Here is a 21,347-nt window from a genome sequence, read left to right as displayed (position 1 = left end):
GTCATTAAACCTAAGATGACGAGTGTCTACCTTATTGAAAGTTGTTACATAAACTATTAATGTGACTTTTTTTTTTATCTCACATAAATTCATATTTTACAATAAATCCATAAAACTATAATAAGTGCCTCATGTGAAATGATAATTCTCATGCCCCGAATAAAAAACATGGAGTATGAGGACATGATTGTTATCTCGCATCCAATTCAACTTAGTGCATCAGGATAATACATACAATCGTATGATGCTTTCATTTTGTATATAAAAATATTCAATAAGATTATCAATATAAAAAGTTCAATTAAAGAAATAATATCCAAAATTTTCAGTCTCAAAATTTATAGTTAGAGAATATAATATCAATTTTCAAAGGTAACACATTTAAGTTTTAAAAAAATTAAATCAAATAAAGCATCACCGACAAGAAATATTTATAATATTAAATTGCACCAGAGTTCATACTCCCAATAGTATAAGCAATTACTAATATATCAAACCCTTCTAGAGTTCATGATTTCAAAGCATAACATAAGCCTCAAATATTCCAAAAACCAAATAGGTAGTGATCAAAATATAAATGTGTACCAAAAAACATGATATATCAAACCCTTCTAGAGTTCTTGATTTCAAAGCATAACATAAGCCTCAAATATTCCAAATCAATAACCAAATAGCTTGTGATCAAAATATAAATGTGTACCAAATACCATGAGCATAGATGCATCGTGCTCACAACAAAACAAACATATCCCACACATGCCTCAATAACAAATGATAGTGCAAGAGGTTTATTTATTCTATAATTAAGATAATATCACAATATTCTTCTTAAAAAAGAAAAAAGATAATATTACAATATTTACAACTGGATCTTGAAGCATAATCAACTGGCAAAGAAAACTCCTAATCTTATTTCATTATGCTTCCAGTTAATCTCTTCTTTTTTTTCTTTTTTTTTTTTTGCATGAAAGGGATGTTTATTTATGTATATAAACAAAAGGCAGAGAACGTCAAACAAGTTTACAAACAAAACCAAAATGACGAAATAAACAACATAAACAAACGCAAGACTGAACTTCATCTATACTACACACAAGACACTAAGCTATGAAACAAGACACTAACACACTACACACACGACCCTAACACCAAAGCTGGACATCATCTGCAGATTAAGGAAAATTACAAAACAGGGCTGTAGACAAACCCTTTGGGCAGACATTTTTCTTTTGTCAACTGATCTGCACAAAAATGGGCCTCTCGCCATGTAACAATCTGCAATCCAACAGAAGGGAGGTGAGCACAAGGGGGAAGTCACTATATACAGTATATAGAAAATGCTCAGGAAATAAGTTTTGAAAGAATATTGAAACCATATGTGATTTGGATATTAAATCATTATTAACATCAAAGGTATATCAAATAATTACTATGTAATAAACGAATATTAGATTACACACATCTTGTTCAATCTCCATGTCCTTAATCAATCCATTTTTTTATATTAAAAATATAAATTTATTAGATTATTAACCTAATTTTGTCTTAGTTAAACTTTTGACTAAAACTTAATTATTAAAAATTTCAAAGAAGTTTTTTTTTTTTTTGGTTGAACCAAAGAAGTTTTATTTGGTTATTATAAGTCATATAATAATAATAATAATAATAATAATAATAATTATTATTATTATTATTTTGTTTCTATCATATGCTTTCGGAACATAACTTACAATAGTTTCTTTTTATCTTTTATTTGTATTATATATATATATATATATTTTATAAATTTTAAATTTATTATTTTATTAAAAAAAATATTTACTATATTATTATATAAATACCTTTTATAATTTAAACCTCTACGAGATATGGGGTTTTCATTTAAACCTTACCGATACTCATATCTTTCTGCATATCAATTATTGTCTTCACCTTCTCCAGAATCTTCATCATCTCTAGCTTCATCATAATATGGGCTATCATTTTCCGCTTGCCCAGCAACATCATCATCTCCAGCTTCACCATAATATGGGGTTTCATTATCACCTTGGCCAGCAACGTCATCATCTCCAGTTTCACCACCATAATAGGGGCTATCGTTTTCACCTTGGCCAGCAACGTCATCATCTTCAAGTTCACCATAATATTGATCATCGTTTCCACCTTGCACAGCAGCATCATCATTTTCAGGTTCACCATAAAATGTGTCATCGGTTCCATCTTGCCCCGCAGCGTCATTATCTCCGGATTCACCATAGTATGGACCATCGTATTCACCTTGCCTAGCAGCATCATCATCTTCAGGTTCACTATCATATGGGCCATGACTTCCACCATACTCAGCAACGCCATCATCACCAGGTTCGCCAAAATATGGGCTATCACTGCCACCTTTCCCAACAACATCATCATCTTCAAGGTCACCACAATATGGGTCATTGGTTCCACTTTGGCCAGCAGAGTCATCATCTCCGGGTTCACCATAATATAGGTTGTCCCGTCCACCTGCACCGTCATCATCTACAGGTTGATCATCATATGAGTCATCAGTTCCACCTTGCAACGCAACATCATTATCTTCAGGTTTACTATCGTATGTGTTACCGTTTCCTCCTTTCCAAGCAGTGTCATCATCTCCACGTTCACCATAATGTGTGTTATCAAATCCACCTTGCTTAGCAGCAGCATCATCACTAAGTTCACCATGATAAGGGTTTTCAGTTCCAGCTTGGAAAGCATTCATCGATTGACATCCCTTTCCAAAATCTCGAGTTTTGCCAGCATATATGTTTTCACTTTGACCTTGCCGAGCTTTCACCCCTTGCTTGCCAATTTCATCATCTCGAGTTCTATCAGAATCTGGATGTGAGGCTTCATCATCAAATTGCTCAGATTTGATTTTTTGTAAATCAAAATCGTCATCTTTCCAATCTACATCATCGCATTGCTTTAGTATATTCATGTCAAACTTAGGGTGCACATCAGAAGGGAATTCCAAAGCTCCTTTGAAAAGTTCTTGCAAATTAGGGTGCATCTCTCTTGTTTCATCATTATAATGTGTCTCGACATACTTAGTTAGCACAATCCAAATTGTGGTGCTTTTTTCACCTTTTGGCTCAATTAGATCGTTTCCAAGTAATTTTCTTTCCCAATAATCCATGCTTCTAGAACACAAATCAGAACCCATTTTTACTAGAGCTAATGGAATGCCCTTGGTGAAACGTACTACAACATTTACAAGTTTCATGTAATCCGGGATAGGCTTGTTTCTTTTAAAAGCATGCCAACTAAAGAGTTGAATAGCTTCAATTCGATCCATTGTACTCATCTCATAGGTTAATTGAACGTCCTGATTATCCAATAAATGTTTATCTGTCGTCGTTATAATTATTCTACTTCCAGGACCAAACCAATCAAGTTTTTCTGCCAATTTTTCTAAAGGGTTTGGATCTGTATCCTCCACACCATCAATCACAATAAGTACCTATATATGGCAAAGCCTTTCCTTAATTACAGTGCTTCCTCTATCCATATTGCCCAATTCCAAATCCTCTCCTAAGATCTCATGAAGAAGCAATTTTTGTAGTTTGACAATTTGATACTGATCTTTAGACCTATCTCTAACATCCATTAGAAAGCAACAACGATCAAATTGACTAGCATGCCAGTTATATATAGCTTTCGCGATTGTTGTCTTTCCGATTCCTTTACATCCATAAATCCCAACCTTGCGAACTTCCTCTGAATGATCAATATCCAAAAGACGGTTGATGTTTTGCAAGTGAGGATCTATTCCAACCGGATGTTTAGCAATACTTATATTTGTACTGTTCAATTTTTTTTCCAGAAATATCCTTAACAATTTTTTGGATAAACTCAGGTTCATCATCCCTGTCAACAATAGAACAATGAAAAACGTATAGTAAGTTAGACCTAGTGACAAAAATACATATCACAATGAACTTGTTTTGAGAGAAATATCACAATGAACTTGTTTCACAAGTTTCTCAAAAAAAAAAAAAAAAAAAACCTTGTTTTATAAAAACATATTTTAATTTCTTCTACATAACAAAAATATTTAAGTCAATTAAGTTAGTATTTACATTCGTTAAACCATTATTTTGTTTCATCCAGTAAATTTATAAATCACGAAATTGGGAAATAGCTTTTAAATTATATCACTCGAGATTAATATTCTTTAAATATTTTAGATCAAGATCTTTTGTCAAACAAACCATAGGTTATACAGTGAGAGCATATAGATAGTTTTAAATATATTGAAAAATATGAAATTCAATCAATTTTAAGTAATTTAGAGAATAAACGGTACTTCACACGCCTAAACATATCCAAGTCATTAAAAGAAAGACATTACAATAATAAAAACAAATGGAAAACCTTATCTTTCATGCATAACAAATGCAATAATGATCTCTTACTCATAATCACAAAATCTACCGTTGTCATTCTTCAAACGATAAAAGCATAAAGTCCGTATCTTTAATTCTCTTAATGCAATTTATAAAAAAAAAAGTTTTTCTTTTCAGAAAATAAAGAATGCGTCAATTAAATAGATTTACTTACCTATTTTTAGGAGCAGATATATATATATATATATATATATATTGATAATCTCTATCTTAACGAGCTATGTATAATATAAATGTAATAAGAGTAATAAGAAGAGAAAATGGCACATTACTCATTTAAATAAATTCATATATTGTTCCTCAAAAAAAAAAAAAAAATCATATATTCATAGGAATATATTCCTTGAATACATTTTTGTTTCATGGGCTATGCATACTTTTAGAGTAATAACAGGAAAAAAAAAATAATGCAGTACTGATTTACATAAATATAATACAATTAAAAAAATAATAATTAGGGGGAATTATCTAAATTTTTTATATAAATTCATTATTTTTTATAACAAATATTGGGGTGGGAGAGGATTTTAAAAACTCATAATGGACCCTGACCTAGAATTTGACTCCATGAGGGACAAAATTAAATATACAAAGATGGAATTGAGAGTGTGTCTATATATATATATATATATATATATATATATAACTTGAGAGTATTATGAAATATAAAAATCCATTCATGTTTGTAGGAACGTGTTCCCTAATTCTATGATTTAGGATACTAGGTAACACACGTGGTACAATTAATTTATGTTATGGGTTGATATTGATCCACAATGGGAAATTTGGACAAGAACATGTAAATTATCAAATATCTTCATTAATTCAAGTATGATGTGTTACATGGATCTCTCTTGAGTGTTTTTCTTATTGTTTTCTCTCTTCCTATATTTTGTGTGTTGTTCCTCTTCTCTTTCTTCTTTCTCTTTTATATGAGTCATCCCTTTCTTCTTCATATTTTGTCTTTGTCCACCTGGATAACTCCTGGTCTTATCGAGCTCTTCTTTTATGGTTTTTCATCATAAACGAAGACTTTTGAAGTCTTCCTTACTGTTCAGGAGTCAACCTAAATAACTTCTGGTCTTATCGGGCTCTTCTTTCTTGGTTTTTCATCATGAATGCAGATTTTAGGGGCTTTTTTTATTGTTAAGACTTGTCCTTCTACATTAAATGCAGTGATGCTAGGCAGGTGACCTTCATTAATGTGGAGACAGTTGTGGAATCATCAAGAAACATCAAAAAGCTACCTCGAAAAAAAGTACCTTTTTTGGGATTTACCTCAGTAGTATGGATACGGTTCGGACAAGGTCTCAGCATTGGGCCTGTAAGGTCACTAAGCCTGAACAACAATCTGAGGCCCACGTACATTGCCAGTATAGGCCAATTAGTGTTGGATTTGTTTCCACTGTTTGGCCCTATGTTGAAATGGACCTAGTATTTATCTCGTTACATTAAGGTCCAATATTTGTCCCATTACAATAGCCCCCTATGATCTCGTGCCCATTAACTTCATAGGATGAGATCATGGTCTTATCTTGGGGGTTTCCTCGAGATCTTTGTCTGACATTGATGAGAATGCAGCCGTTTGTGCATTAAATAATGTTAGGACGTATGTGAATCATGTTAGGAACATATGTCATTTAGAATTGGCTAATCCTATTGTTAAGACATATGTGTTTCACATGTTAGGAACATATGTCACTATTTTATGTAATTGGCTAATTCTTTGACAAAACTCACTTTACTTGTAATCGAGTAGATCTAGGATGTGTTTAATGCTTTAAGAAATAAGGTTTCAAGTTCAAGTGTTAAAGCCATGCAAGTCTGTCCAAGAACCAAGCCAGAAAGTGTTATTCATTAAAGCTCGACAGCTAGCATCTATCGAGGCATAAAGAGAGTTGTTTCAGCCCGAGGCTCAACAGCTGCTCGATAGATAGGTATCTGTTGAGGTTTATGAAAAACAGATTTTTCAGATCTGTTTTCATCCAATCCGTGAATATATGTTTGGGCTTTCTTTTCTCACAACTCTAAACATATATAAGGATTATTTTAATGGTCATAAAAGGTTACAGAAGTTGCACAAGAGCACAATTGCACAAGTGTAAAGAAAAGTGTGACCAGAAACCTAGTTTGCCCTAGTTATTCGTTCTTTTCAAGAAGCTGCTATGTTTTGTAAACCTTAGGGTTTTGTGACCAAGCAACTTCATGATCTTCATCGTCTAGGTGAACTAAAGAACGTTGCAACTAACATCCTTTTCTAGTTGGTAATCAAGTCACGTACTAGGGTCCATGCAATTAGTTAGTCACGTACTGGGAGCCGTTCATTGAAAAGGAGAGATTGTCACTACAGAACAAGTCCAATTGGGTATTGGGGTAAAGGTTCAACTGTAGGTTGGTATAAGGTACTGGGATTTCTTTACTTGTAACCGCTTGTTTTTATAATAGTGGATTCTCGGGAGTGGTGACCTTAAAATCACCCGGTGGGGTTTCTGCCGTGTAGGTTTTCCCCATTCATAAACAAATCACCGTGTCAATTTATTTTCTGCTGCATACTTTTAATTGGTGATTTGTTTGTGCTACCATGTACATTGCATGTTAAGTTGATTAATTAATAAATTTGGCTAATTAATCAATTAATTCATCACAAGGGGTCAATACGTTTTTTGGCCTATCAAGTGGTATCAGAGCAGACACACTCTGATTAGGGTTGCAATCGGCTTGAAGAGATCTTTGTTTTCAAATGCATTTGTTTTTCTAATCTCTACTTGTTTGAGTGTATCAGAAAATACAAGTCTAAAAGTTATTTGAAGTCTATTATGATGACTATTAGAAAAGATCTCAGTTTGGCAAAGAGGAAACTAAATTTTCTCAGAATGAAAATGTGCAAAGGAGTTCGTCTGAGAAGAGTGAAAGTTAAAGGTTTAGTTCATAAAAGGCAGATGAGAGAAAATACGATTCCCGCTGATCTGTCATCTAAGCATGAAGTGTGCTTTATGATGAAGTTTGCATTTAAGGTTATGGACACGTGTTTGTGGTACCTTGATAGTGACTGCTCAAGACACATGACTGGAGACCAATCTCTCTTCAAGGTTTTCAAGTCTAAGAAAGGTGGTAATGTCACTTTTGGTGATGGGAACAAATCACAGATTAAAGGAAAGGGAATCATCTCTCTATCAGGACTGCCAGACATTGAATATTCTATATATAGAGGGTCTGAGAGTGAACCTATTGAGCATAAGTCAGATATGTGATCAAGACTTTATGGTATTGTTCTCAAAGGGAAAATGTCTTGTCATGGATGAGTTTGGAAAGAAACTCAGAAACTCATAAGTGGTGTCTACACTCTAGACAATTGTTATGGCTTGGTTCCAGATGCTGATATTGTGTGCAATAGTATTCGTTTACCAAATGAAGATCTATGACACCAAAGGATGAGAAATGCTAGTTACAAACATCTTTCAATTGTATCTAAGCATGAGTTAGTTTTAGGGATACCTAAGCTTAGTAGAGTAAGCAATATGGTGTGTGGACCATGTCAACTTGGGAAACAGACTAAGGCTGAACATCCAAGCACTCAGACATGTGCTACATCCAGACCATTGGAGCTATTACATCTGGATCTTCTGGGTCCAATCAGAACCGAGTCTCTGGGTAGAAAAAGATACATCATGGTTGTGGTAAACGACTTCACTAGGTACACTTGGGTCATTCTCCTACGATCCAAGTCTGATACCCCTGAGCACATTGAAGCTTTATGCACAAGATTGCAGAATGAAAAGGGCCTGAAGATTGATCGAATTCGAAGTGATCATGGTAAAGAATTCGAGAACTCATATATGAAATCCCTTTGTACAAGATCAGGCATATCTCATGAATTCTCTGCTCCTATTACTCCTTAGTAGAATTGTGCAGTAGAAAGGAAGAACGAGGTTATTCAAGAGATGGCTAGAGCAATGTTACACAACAAGGATGTGGCTAGAAACTTGTGGAGAGAAGCCGTCAACACTGCTTGTGATACAGTTAATAGGGTATACTTTAGACTCGGTACCAAGAAGACTCTATATGAGTTATGGAAGGGAAGGAAGCCTAATGTTAAGTATTTCAAAATCTTTGGAAGTACTTGTTTCATTCTCAAGGATAGAGAGAATATGGGAAAATTTGACTCTCGAAGTGATGAAGGAATATTTCTGGGATACTCCTCTACAAGCAAGGCTTATCGGGTATACAACAAAAAAACCATGAAGGTAATGGAGACAGTAAATGTTGTTATTGATGAATCTTCAGATGCTGGTTCTGAAAATTTTGGTGAAGAACTTCCCAAAGAAATTCTTCCTCCCGAACCTAGAGAAGTTCAAGAAATTATTGAACAAGAGCCTGTATCACCTAGTACTCCAGATACTCCAAGTGTTGTAGAAGATTCAATAGATTTGTCTAGCTCACCTGATTCTGAAACCCATGAAAAGAAAGGACCTTCCTCTAGGGTCAAATTGAATCATCCTCCTGAAGTTATTATGGGAAACATGAATGAACTTACACTATGAAAGCATACAATTGATAAATGTGTTACTAACTTTGTATCTTATTCTTGTTATTTGTCACAGGTTGAACCCACTAAAGTTGAAGAAACTCTTCAGGATAAAAGTTGGGTGGAAGCTATGCACGATGAACTGCTTCAGTTTTAGAGGAATGATGTCTGGACTTTAGTACCTAGACCAAAGGATGAGCACATCATTGCACAAAGTGGATATTCTACAATAAAACTGATGAGGAGGGTAATGTGATTCGCAACAAGTCTCGTCTTGTAGCTCAAGGATACTCACTAATGGAAGGAGTAGACTATGATGAGACATTTGCCCCAATAGCTCGTATGGAGTCCATCAGAATTCTCCTATCTCAAACATGTCACTTGAGGTTCAAGCTCTATCAAATGGATGTGAAGACTGCATTCTTGAATGGGCTTCTTAAAGAAGATGTCTATGTGGCTCAACCAAAAGGATTCATTTGATCCACACTTCCCGAATCATGTGTTGTACCTCAAAAAGACACTTTATGGGTTAAAGCAAGCCCCCATAGCTTAGTATGATCGTCTCACACAATATTTGGTGTCACATGGGTTTAGAAGAGCTTGTAAAAGCAGATCAAACTCTCTTCATAAAAAGGGAAGACGGCGAGTTGATAGTTGCTTAAGTTTACGTTGATTATATCATCTTTGGATCAACTAAGGATGAACTTACCCATAGCTTCTCAAAACTCATGCAAGTCGAGTTCGAGATGAGCATGATTGGAGAGCTGACTCACTTCCTTGGATTGTAGATTCGTCAACAAGATTCAGGTATATTTCTATCTCAATCTAAATATGCTAAGAATCTTGTAAAAAAGTTTGGTTTAGAATCTACTAATTCTATTAGAACTCTTATGAGCCCAAATGTTAAACTCACTGTTGACTTGTTAGGAAAAAGTGTTGATCCATTTCTTTATAGAAGCATAATAGGTAGTCTTCTTTACCTTACTGTTAGTACACCTGACATTAGTTACAGTGTGGGAATGTGTGTTGGATATCAAGCTAATCCCAAAGAGTCTCATATGATTGCTTTAAAAAGAATCATAAAATATGTCAAAACCACTGCCGACTTTGGTGTGTGGTACAGCAAGGACACAAATGCTATCTTGGTTGGGTACTCTGATGTTGATTGGGCTGGGAATGCTGATGATAGAAAAAGTACATCAGGGGGTTGTTTCTATATGGGTAATAATCTTGTCTCCTGGATGAGTAAAAAGTATAATTCCATTTCTTTATCCACTGCAAAAGCTGAGTACATCGCTGCCGGTAGCTGTTGCACCCAACTTCTATGGATGCAAAAACTTCTCCATGATTATGGTATTTGTCAAGAACATCTTACCATTAACTGTGACAATACCAGTGCCATCAACATCTTTAAGAATCTGGTTCAACATTCTCGAACTAAACACATAGAGATTTGACATCACTTCATTAGAGAGCTTGTCGAAGATGGTACTCTTACTCTTGAGTTTATTCACACTAATAATCAGAAGGTTGATTTGTTCATCAAACCTCTTGACAGCAAATGATTTAAATTCCTTTGCCAAAACATTGGTGTCATGTCCATGGATTGATCTCTTCTTCTCCTCCTCCTTCTCCATGCATTTGCATCTAGTTTTATGCATTGCTTTGGTTAATTTGTTTTTGTTTGTTTTCTTTTCAGTTTTGTTTATTTTGTTTTTCATTTAAAAAAAATGAAAAATTGAAAAATGCAAAAACAGTGTATGTTTGTGTAAATTGAAAAATACACCAATCCGTGTATATTTGTTTAGGCTTTCTTTTCTTACAAACCTAAACATATATAAAGATTATTTTAAGGGCCGTCACAGCTGATGCAACTTAGTGCAAAAGTTTTTACAAGCATATTGTGATCGGAGACATCTGTCCTAGTTCATCTTTCTCTTGAAGAAGTTGCTGCGTTTATACGCCATAGGGTTTTGTAATCAAGGAGTTTCGTGATCTTCATCATGTTGATGAATTGAAGAACTTTGTAGCCAACATACTTATCAAGTTAATTGTTAGTCATGTACTTGGATCCATGCATCAATTGGTTATTCACGTACTGTGAGCCGTGCATTGAAATGAGAGATTGTCACTACAGAACAAATCCAATTGGGTATTGGGATAGGGTTCAATTGTAGGTTAGTATAAGGTACTGAGATTCCTTTACTTGTAACCACTTGTTTTGATAATAGTGGATTCTTAGGAGTGGTGACCTTAAAATTATTGAGTGGGATTTTTGCCTTGGAGGTTTTTCCCATTCGTAAACAAATCACCGTGCCGAATTTAATTTCCGCTACATTTAATTATTTGATGATTTGTTTATGCTACCACGCGTATTGCATGTTAATTGAATTAATTAATTAACTTGACTAATTGATTGATTAATTTATCACAGTGGGTCAATACATTCTTGGCCTATCACATGGGATGTCAAATGTCCTTTCAGTTTTCGAACTACCACGCCACTTGTCAGCATCCGTGCGGTGGATGTTGAAAGATGGAGCGTGTAATGGAGGGAAACCCAAGAGGTAGAGCAAAATTTTTCCTGCCCTTCTACTATTTAAGACCCCTTTTACCCATTTTTTGTCACTTTCACTCCGCTTCCTTCCTTTCTTTCTCTGAAGAAATTTTGCCTCTCTACGCTTTGGTCAGGCTTTGATACTTTGTTTTCTTGTAAGTCCCTTAGTTCTTATTCTTTTTATTTCCCTTTTTTTATTTGGCTTTCGTTTCCTTTCTTCGTTTTCTTAGTCAATACTATGAGTAAGCTTGCCCAATTAGTTAGTACCTCTGAATGTATTGCTACTTTCAAAGTTAGGTATAATAGACCTGAAGATGAAGAAATTAGGCCATGTGAGGAAAGTGATATTGCTCAAAATAGAGGCTTTGGGAGGGTAGTTATCCCATTGATTGCTTTCGTAAAGGGAGGGTTCGGATACCAATGAATGATCTTTTAGTAAACTTTCTTAGATATTTTAAACTGTCCTAACCAGTGTGTACCTAATGTTTTTCGGGTAGTCAGTGCTGTAGATACACTGAACAAACAATTAGGCTTGAATCTTACTCTCCATGACATCAATTATGTTATAACTTACAAAACAGTCGTAAATCTGAGGCCCCTAGATTGTGCTGGAATCTCAAGGCCCGCCATAGGCCAGTTAAGATATTCTCCTGCCTACTTGACTCTAACAAACTCACAAATGGGGGCTACCTCGTTATCTCGAGGAATTGGCAATCTGATAATTTCTCTTACCCTACTAACATCAGTAACCAGGTCTGTAGGATTTTCATTCACTCATCATCATTTTTTTTCTTTTTCTTTTTTGTTTTTATATATCTATTACTATTATTATTAAATTTGCAAATATGTTTCCTTCTTTGCAAACCTGCATTCCCACGAGAAAAACATCAATCTTGTTGAAGTTAACCAACTCAACAGGTTGCTTTGGTCTAAGATCTACATTCCTACAGACGGGCAACTCCGAGCTACTCATCTGATTCTCGGATACAGACCCATGTACCCTTGTTTTCAAAAAGCACAAGACATAATCAGAAATGGTGATTATCGGCTGCCCCATATCGGCGTCCGTCTAAAGAACTTCTATCCATCACCAGTGGAGATTGAAGAGATGGAAAAATGTTCATGGCGTAGTGATTCCCCTCCTCCCTTCACAAACATGGATCTCTAAGTATCCATGGTTTTACCAATCTTGGTTCCAATTATTCCAGAAGCCCCTCCAGGATTTACTCTCATCATTTCTGAGGTGATTCTCCATGAAAGTCTAGGTTTGGAGATGTCTTATCAAATGGTGATTTCAGACATTTTTTACCTCCTTGGAGCTTTGAGAACCAAAGTTTTGAGGGCTTCTTCTATGGCTACTCCTAAAGCTAAAAGGCCTCATGGGGGTTCCCAAGGTGATGTCCCATCAAAGAATGGCAAAACTCTTCATACTAACGTCCTGATGGCCTTAACAGTAGCACCAATTCAGCCTCCTACTTATCCTTTGCAAATAATGAGTATCAAAGATTCCTCGGATGGTGAAGGGTCATCTGAGCCTGATCCTCCCCCTTACTCATGTGATTTTGTCGTGGAGGGAGCTCCTCTTCCATCTACCAAGGGTGTTAGGCCCTAGGCAGACAGGCATGTCAGCAAGGAGGCCGATTGAATGGGAAATGCCCTTTTTCTTCCTACAAATATGGAGAACTAGAAGACAATGGAAGGGTAGAGAATGTTCTTAGCCTTGAAGAGGAATGTGGTACTGGTTGGTATTAATTAGGCTAATTTCATTTTATCTTATTTTTCAATTGTTGTCCTTTTTGCTAATATTTCTCATACCACTATTATTATTGTCATTTTGTACACTTCTGATGATGATTGTTATTTGCAAACTTATCAAGGCATGGAGGAGGCTAGAGATGCAGTTAAGAAGTCATTGGAGGCCTAAAAGGCCTTGGAAGAGAAAAATGTCGAGTTGGAGGGGAGGATCATTACTCATGGTGATGAACTTCAGAAGGCCTATTGGATGGTCAAGAGTTCACCAAGGAGTATCTCCGGCCTTTGGTCTAAAAATCTTTTTTTCAAGCGTTTGTGGAAGAATGGACTAGTGCCTCGGACAAACAAGAGGTAGCTACTGATTTAGTGCTTCGGAATGAGGAGGAGATACCCATTTTGAACAATTATCTTCCCGATGTGTTAGCTATCACCAAAGGTGAGAGGAGGGGTTTGGTGGCTAAAGAGGAAGCTTCAAATGCTCGAGATGAGGATCCAAAAGTTCAAGGTGGGGGCGCCAAGGGGGGGTTAGCCTACTGCATGATAGTTCTTTTGATTTTATAAATTTGTAAAATTTTTTAAGGGTTTATAATTTATAATTTTTGTAAGGGTTTTATGTTTGTTATCTTGTATCCATTTGAAATTATCTTTACTTTAATGAATGCAGTATCTTTTTCGTGGTTAAATAATTTCTATGAGGTTCAATTTTGCCAAGTGTTATCTTATGTTTTATTACTGTTTGATGCAAGTATGAATGCTTATGATTTATGGCCTTAATGGGCTTGAGTGTCCATACGTTTGGCCACATCCTAATTTCCCTTTTCTCCCAAACCCTGGAATAGAATTTAGTAGACAGTTCTATTTAGGATACACTCGAGGTAAAGACATGGTCTTGTATCCTAGGGTTTTCATGATCCAAGCTATTGTTTTCCACATCTTTCCGTAATTTTGGGGTATGGACGGAAAGAAAACTCACTTGTACAAAAGGAAGAAAACTTTATTAGTAAAAGTACTTCCTTAATTTATATACATTCCACAGTCAAAGGACCGGGTTTTCATCTAAGTATTCTAGTCTATAAGCTCCCTTTCTATCAACTAATGTGACCCTATATGGAACTTCCTAAGTTGGACCCAACTTTCCCCAGCTCGGATATCTGGTGTGCCCCATAAATTTCCTAAGTACCAAGTCTTTAGGGACAAAATTTTGAGCCTTCACATTCTTGTTATAACCATGACTGATCATTTGTTGGTATTCAACTAACTTGATCATTGCAACCTCTCTATTTTCTTCTACCATGTCCAGCTTCTTGGATAGTGTTAAGTTGTTGCTCTTCTGTTCAAAATCATTTGTTCTAGAGATTGGCATTCTAACCTTTGTAGGTATTACAACTTCCAATCCATAAGTCATAGAAAAGGGGTTTTTTTTGGTGGATCTCCTTGGGGTTGTTCTAAAAGCCCATAGCACACTTGGAAGTTCCTAAGTCCACCTCCCTTTAGATTCATCCAATCTCTTCTTTAGACCATTAACGATTGTTTTGTTGGTAACTTCAGCCTATCCATTGCCCTATGAGTAGGCTGGGGTTGAGTATTGGTTGGTGATTCCTAATTCAGTGCAATATCTACAAAACATTTTGTTGTCAAATTGCAGTCCATTGTTTGATATCAGGGTTCGAAGGACTCTAAATCTAGTCATTATATTCTTCCACATAGAGCATTTTACATCAGAGTCTCTAATATTGGCCAACAGCTCAGCTCAACTCATTTAGTGAAGTAATCAGTAGCTACCAACAACCACCTCCGATTTCTCGTGGCCCTAGGGAAAGTTCTTACTATATCCAGCCTCTATTAGGTGAAAGGCCACAGACTTGTCAATGGATTCAGAAACCCACCTAGCTGGTGTATGTTAGGAGCATATCTTTGGCACTGATCACATTTCTTGGTGTATTCTTGGGAGCTCCTTTTAATGTTTGGCCACCAGTATACTTGGGTAATTACTCAGTGAGCTAGAGTCTACCCTTCAGTATGACTACCACAAATTCCATCATGTAGTTCTTAAAGTAATTCTATTGCTTCTGGATGAACACATAGCAGGCACGGACCGGTATACAAGCGTTTGTAAAGCTTTCCCTCCCTTAATAACAAATATTTTGGAGCTTTGCGCCTGATTTTTTTTGCTTCAAAACTATCTTCAAGGAGCATCCCATCTTTAATATATGCCATGATAGAATCCATCCAATTAGGGCTAGGATGGATACCCATTACCCGAGCACCATTTAAGTGGTCCATGCTAGGTTTAGTTAAGGACTTCACGATGATTACCCGAAGTGATAAACTTTTGACCGAGAAGACCAAAGTTGCTAGAGAATCTGCATGATTGTTGTTTCCTCGAGGTATCAAAATAACAAAAACTTGCTCGAACTGTTTTTGTAATGCCTTCACTTCGGTCCAATATTTTACCATCCTTTCATCCCAAGTTTCAAACTCTCTGTTAACCTGATTGGTTAATAATTGAGAGTCATAGAATATTTTTATCTTGGTAGCCCCCACTTGTTTGGCCATTCTTAATCCGGACAGTAGTGCCTCATATTCAGCCTCATTATTAGATGTTGAGAACTCCAATCTTATCGATCATTCAAGAGAAATTCCCTTGGGGGAGATAAGGACCACTCCTAGTCCGGATCCTTGAGAGTTGGATGCTCCGTCAATGTAAATTTCCAACAATGGATTTGAATCCGAGATCACACCACACACTTGGTTCAAGCTGAGATTCTTTCCCATGTTGTCCAGGGTAAATTCAGCCATAAAATCCTTTAATTGACATGCGGAGCTAATACTTGATATCATAGGCTCACAAAGCAATTCCCTATAAAGCAATCCTACCAGAGAACTCTTCTCTTCTTAAAAGTGCTTGTAGTGGGTATTCAGTTAGGACGATGATTGTGTGGGCATGAAAATAGTGTGACAACTGTCTGGTTGCATGCACCAGAACTAGGGCGATCTTTTCCAAGGGAAGGTATCTCACTTCAGCTTCAAGTAATATTTTGCTTACGTAATACATTGGTTTTGAAACCCTTCTTCTATTCTAATAAGGACTACGCTGACAGCATGGTCTAATACTGATAGATACATGTACAATTTTTCTCCATTCTCGGGCCGTGAGAGTAATAGGGCCTTTGTCAAGTATTTTTCAGTCCTTGGAATTCCCCCTCATATTTAGGTTTCCATATATAGTCTCTCCATTTCTTTAGGAGCTGGAAGAATGGCTTACAACGTTTAGTTGATCTAGAGATGAATCGGTTCAAGGTAGTGACCATTCCTGTAAGGCGGTGTACCTCTTTAGGATTCCTTGAAGTTATAGACATTGTATCGCTGTGAATTGATGAGAATGAGGAGTTAGAGTGAGTGGTTAATATAATATAATTAGACCAAACTCATAAATTTAAGTTTTTGAGTTTAGTGGTATCTTATATTTTATATAACCACTCAGTTAGAGGCTCCCCAAGATATTCTCTCTCCAGCAAAATAAAATAGGTAAAAATATAAATTATATCATTTAAGTTTAATCAATTGTTGTAGGTTCCAGTTATCTCAACTTGTAAAGTCTCTTCTCGTCGAATGACTAGTTTGCCCAAACTCAGGCTTCTATGGGCCACCAACCCGATGAACTTCTGGTAGCGAAAACCTAGCTCAATAATCATTGCTACCATACATGTCATGATCGCTGTGATTACAACCAGTGAGGCCACCACCATGATGGAGCTTGAAATCAATCTCAAGAAGGGCTTTAATTGTGATGCCCCAATTTGATTGATTGTGTGATGTGTGTGGGTGTATGATGAGTTCCACATCGGGTATTTACTAGATAAATCTAGGCTTTATTAACAACTACAAGAAGCCTTAATTGTGACTAGTCCTTTTGAGGTATAACGCAGATGTGACTAGCACTTTTCTTTGAGTCGTTACATATGGTATCAGAGTCGGACCGATAACCCGTGTGGGCTCGGAGATACTAGTCCACAAAATGGGCCCTAATGAGGATGTTAGGGATTTAAGTGGGGGAGATTGTAATGTCCCAATTTGATTGATTGTGTGATATGTGTGAGTGTGCAATGAGTCTCACATCGGGTATTTACTGGGTAGATTTGGGCTTTATTAACAACTAAAAAGAGTATCAATTTTGACTAGTCCTTTTGAGGTATAACGTAGATGTGACTAGCATTTTTCCTTGGGTCGTTACATTAATTCTATCAAAGTAAACTCTCTATGTTCTTTTTCTTTCTCAGCTTATGCTCTGTTTGTTTCCTTGGAATTATTTTGCTTGTCTTTTCTTTTTTTATGCAGCATTGCAAGTTCTACCTATTTTGTTGGTTGAATTTTGTAATTTGATTATAGGCTTATACAGGAGATTTACCTATTCACGGTGAAGCTTCTGCAAAAATGAGCTTGGAATGGATTCGCCTTGCTTAACCAACTTGTTTGGTGTCCAAAGATCCAAAAGTAGCTTCCATTTTTTTTCCCCATATTCTCTTTTTTTATTTCTCTATTTATCATAACTGATCCGTTTCTCTTGGGTTTTATTATTTCCTAATTCCTATTTGAGTTATCTTGACTTTTAAATTTTGGGTAGATGTAATTCTCTTCAACATTGCAAAAATGGTATAACGGAGTATTTTGAGTTTTTTCAATTTGTTGGGTAAATCTGCTGTGTGATCAAATTGCTGGGTGTTCCATAATCTTGCCTAAAATTACTATTGTTGATGTTTATGATTTTTTTGATAAAAATTAATAAATTTTTCATATTAAAAATGTTACTTTTTAATGGTTAAGGGTAGTTTATGACAAAAAGACTAACATTGATAACTAATGCAAAGTTAACAGACTAAAATGATAAAAATGAAACTTAAGTGACTAAAATAATAATCGGTCAAACTTAAAAGGTGTTATTTGCATTTTGCCAATTAAAGAAGATACTATAAGACTCCAAAAATATTGAAAACCTAAATAATAATTATATCATTTTTTTTTTATATAATCTAATTATAACAAATTTTAGTTGGTAATGACATCCATTCTTCTCCATATTAAAATATATTTTTTGGGATAATTTCCATATTAATAGTTAAAAAAATAAACATTGATCATTAATTTTATTTTTTGGATATTCTAGTATGGGAAAAAAGTATTTATAAATTATAAAATAAACCTCTATTAGCGCTTTTGATGCTAACCAGTTCTAAAATACAAAGCATCTTTATAACGTTGTCTTTTGTCACTTTTCGCTTCCAAAGCAGTTTTCTCCTTTTGATTATCAAACAAGAATAAAAGATCCAAGATACTTCAGAAATGTATTACTAGTTATTTTTTAGTTTTAAAATTGTTTTTTTTTTTTTTTTTTTTTTTTTTCCTCCATAGGTAGATAGTATGAGAAGGAAAAATAGATTTTCAAGCTCAAACATATTGCACGGCAAAAAAAAAAAAAGTTATTACCATTTTGATTATCATTTTAATACTTAATAGGATATCAACAAATGATACAAGAGAGAGAAAAACCAAAACCAAAATAAAATGTTTTGAGAACACATGGATTAACTTGACTCGCAAAAATTTTAAGAGGCCGAGTATATGTAGATAATTTTTCAGAAACTAAACATATATTTTAACAAGGGCAGATCTACCTTCCCCCCCACTCCCAAAAAAATAATTTTAATTTTCCATAATGTATATATATTTTAATAACTTTTCTTTGAAATATTAGACCTAAAAATAAAATTTGATCACCAGAAATTAGAGTTACTCTCATCCCAAAAAATATATTTATTTTTTTAATTATTCAATAAGTGGTTGTATGTGAAGGAATTTAAATTCTAGATATTTTTATTAAAAAGATTAAGAAGTGTCAACTAATTAGCTTAGAAAGCTTTTAGCCCGGCCTCCTAAAAAGAATTGAACAACTAGTGATCTCCAAAAAAATAATTGCTCAAATGCCCTCTATAAAATTTATAATTAAAAAAAAAAAACAGTTTAATATATGAAAGCAAACTGTCCACTACCAATAACATTTCTCATTTTTAACTTTTGCCTCTCTTGTATGATGATGAGTTCTAGTTGTTGACTTGAGTTCAAGTAATGACTTTTAAATAAAGCAATTTTCTCTTGCACCTTTAACTTTGAATTTCATTTGTGGCTTTGAGGACATTATTAGATTTAATGGAATCTTTTATCTGACTATAACTTATAAATATAAGTTTGATTTATAAATATGTAATATATGGAATTGTAGAAATATTTTTTTATTTAGATTTATGTGTTTTGTTGTTGTTTGTTATTGTTAAATTTAATCGCCTATTTATTTATTTTTTATTAAGACTCAAATATATTAATGAAAACACTAGAGGATATTTAATGTTATGAAATGATAGTACTTAAAAGAATAAAAGAATTTTTTTTTAAAATAAAAAAGAACAATAGAAAGATCAAAGTAACTTAGAGGTGAACAGGAAATCTGATGACCTGGAGGCATAAAGTAAATGTTTTCCTTTACAATATTTTCCCCTACAAGAGTTGTTTAAAGGGTTACTATAAATTTGTTTCTAGAATAGAATCAAATCTATTGGGTTTTATAAATATCAATTTTGGAGAATACGCACAAAATTTCTTGTGTTTCTAAGAGAAAATCAAGAGAGAGATTATTGAAAATGAGAGTTACAATCACTTATTTTATCATGGGTAAAGTGTTATAATTGTAAAAACTAAAAAAAAATAAATAAATAAAAAAAGTTTGAAACATTTTTCTAACACCCACAAACGTTTATATTTCAAGTGGTACAACCTTTGGCCACAAAATTGCAGAAAACGCAATTTTATATAATCTCAGTTGACGTTTGGTCTACATTTAGTCAACCGAACTTATGTATAGGGACATATAGAGAGTGTCACCTCTCTCTCAGTTGATCCAACTCTCAATTAACACTTGGGTCGACCCAGCTCTAAGTTTTAACTTCATCATTTACCTATTTTCCACTTGTTTACTACGATTTCCTTAACTCTACCTTCACTAAAGAGGTATTAACATTTTTCACATAAAAAATAGGGATTAAAGATTATTTTTCCACTACCAAAGTGGAATCAAACTTGTATTACAACCTATATTTTGTATTTTTCCTAAATTATGTGCTTTAAAATATATCATAAAAATGAATAATAAAGGGTTAAGAGTGGTTACCCATTTCCTAAATGCCATCCAGACAAATTGGCTGCTTCAGTTAGAGCATTCCTCCATTTTTGAACAATTTCAAGGTTAGATTGGAATCTTTTCTCATGTTTGTCAACCTCTGCTTCAAGATTCCCCTTCTGGTAACGAAGGTCCGACGGATCAACATCATAAAAAATGGGATGCATAAGGTGACCCTTTGATTTCACAGATTGAAGAATCTCAACAAGTTCGTTCAAGCACCATGTAGATGATACATAGTTTCTAGAGAATATGACAAGTGAGAATCTGGATTCTCCGATTGCTGTGAGAAGAGCTGGAGAAATTTCTTCACCCTTCTTAAGCTTCTCATTATCTCTGAAGATGTTAATACCAGAACGAAGCAAATAATTATGTAAATGACCTGTGAAGTTATTACGGGTATCCTCACCTCTAAAATTCAAGAAAACATCATACTTCCATTTACGGTGATTCGTTGAGGAAGCCATAGTCATGATAGATTCACTCATTTGTGATGAGCAAGAAGCACAAATTGCATTGTCCTCGTCTTTATAATATAATAATAATTGAACCTAAACCTATGTACGTAGTTTATCATTCTTCTAATTACTTACCAATAGAATCTTGCATACTTTTACTTTTTCTCCTAAAGCTATAGCTTTTTTCTTTCCTTTTTTATTTATAAGAGTTTAGAGGGCCGGACAGATTTTCCACCAAACAGATTTTCCACCAATCTCTTCACACCACACACACACCGTACATGCTAATGTTTGTGCTGTGGTGTACTCGAAGTGACGGGTTTTTCTTTTCCTTTTGTGTGTGTGGCTTTTTTCTTTCCCTTTTTCTTCTAAAGCTAAAGCTTTTTTCTTTCCTTTT

At 34.7% G+C, this 21,347-nt stretch overlaps 2 protein-coding genes across 4 annotated transcripts; both read right to left on the bottom strand.

The window, feature by feature from the left end:
- Positions 1 to 1,233: 1,233 nt before the first annotated feature.
- Positions 1,234 to 21,026, bottom strand: LOC115989413 (spore wall protein 2-like). Of its 3 annotated transcripts, none has more exons than XM_031113089.1 (4): positions 20,484 to 21,026; positions 2,605 to 3,891; positions 1,893 to 2,520; positions 1,234 to 1,275 (listed from the first exon to the last, which is right to left on the bottom strand). In XM_031113089.1, the coding sequence occupies exons 2-3, from the start codon at positions 3,326 to 3,328 to the stop codon at positions 1,916 to 1,918; spliced, it is 1,329 nt and encodes a 442-aa protein (XP_030968949.1). In that variant the 5' UTR covers positions 3,329 to 3,891; positions 20,484 to 21,026; the 3' UTR covers positions 1,234 to 1,275; positions 1,893 to 1,915. The 3 variants fall into 3 exon arrangements, with proteins under 3 accessions (XP_030968949.1, XP_030968948.1, XP_030968946.1); XM_031113088.1 differs by having other exon boundaries at positions 1,893 to 3,127; positions 3,161 to 3,891; XM_031113086.1 differs by having other exon boundaries at positions 1,893 to 3,891.
- LOC115990334 (TMV resistance protein N-like) lies at positions 20,480 to 20,959 on the bottom strand. The gene has a single exon (XM_031114173.1). It carries the CDS (start codon positions 20,957 to 20,959, stop codon positions 20,480 to 20,482), a length of 480 nt encoding a protein of 159 aa, XP_030970033.1.
- Positions 21,027 to 21,347: the final 321 nt, after the last annotated feature.

This window comes from Quercus lobata, chromosome 5 (assembly GCF_001633185.2).
Source record: "Quercus lobata isolate SW786 chromosome 5, ValleyOak3.0 Primary Assembly, whole genome shotgun sequence".
Classification (NCBI taxonomy): domain Eukaryota; kingdom Viridiplantae; phylum Streptophyta; class Magnoliopsida; order Fagales; family Fagaceae; genus Quercus; species Quercus lobata.
Note: the sequence above shows the minus strand (reverse complement) of the source record. Positions and strands in the feature narration are given on the sequence as shown.

Excerpts from the sequence above, each read along its gene's own strand:
- LOC115989413 (XM_031113086.1), bottom strand. The coding sequence starts at position 3,328 with ATGAGTACAATGGATCGAATTGAAGCTATTCAACTCTTTAGTTGGCAT.
- LOC115990334 (XM_031114173.1), bottom strand. The coding sequence starts at position 20,959 with ATGGCTTCCTCAACGAATCACCGTAAATGGAAGTATGATGTTTTCTTG.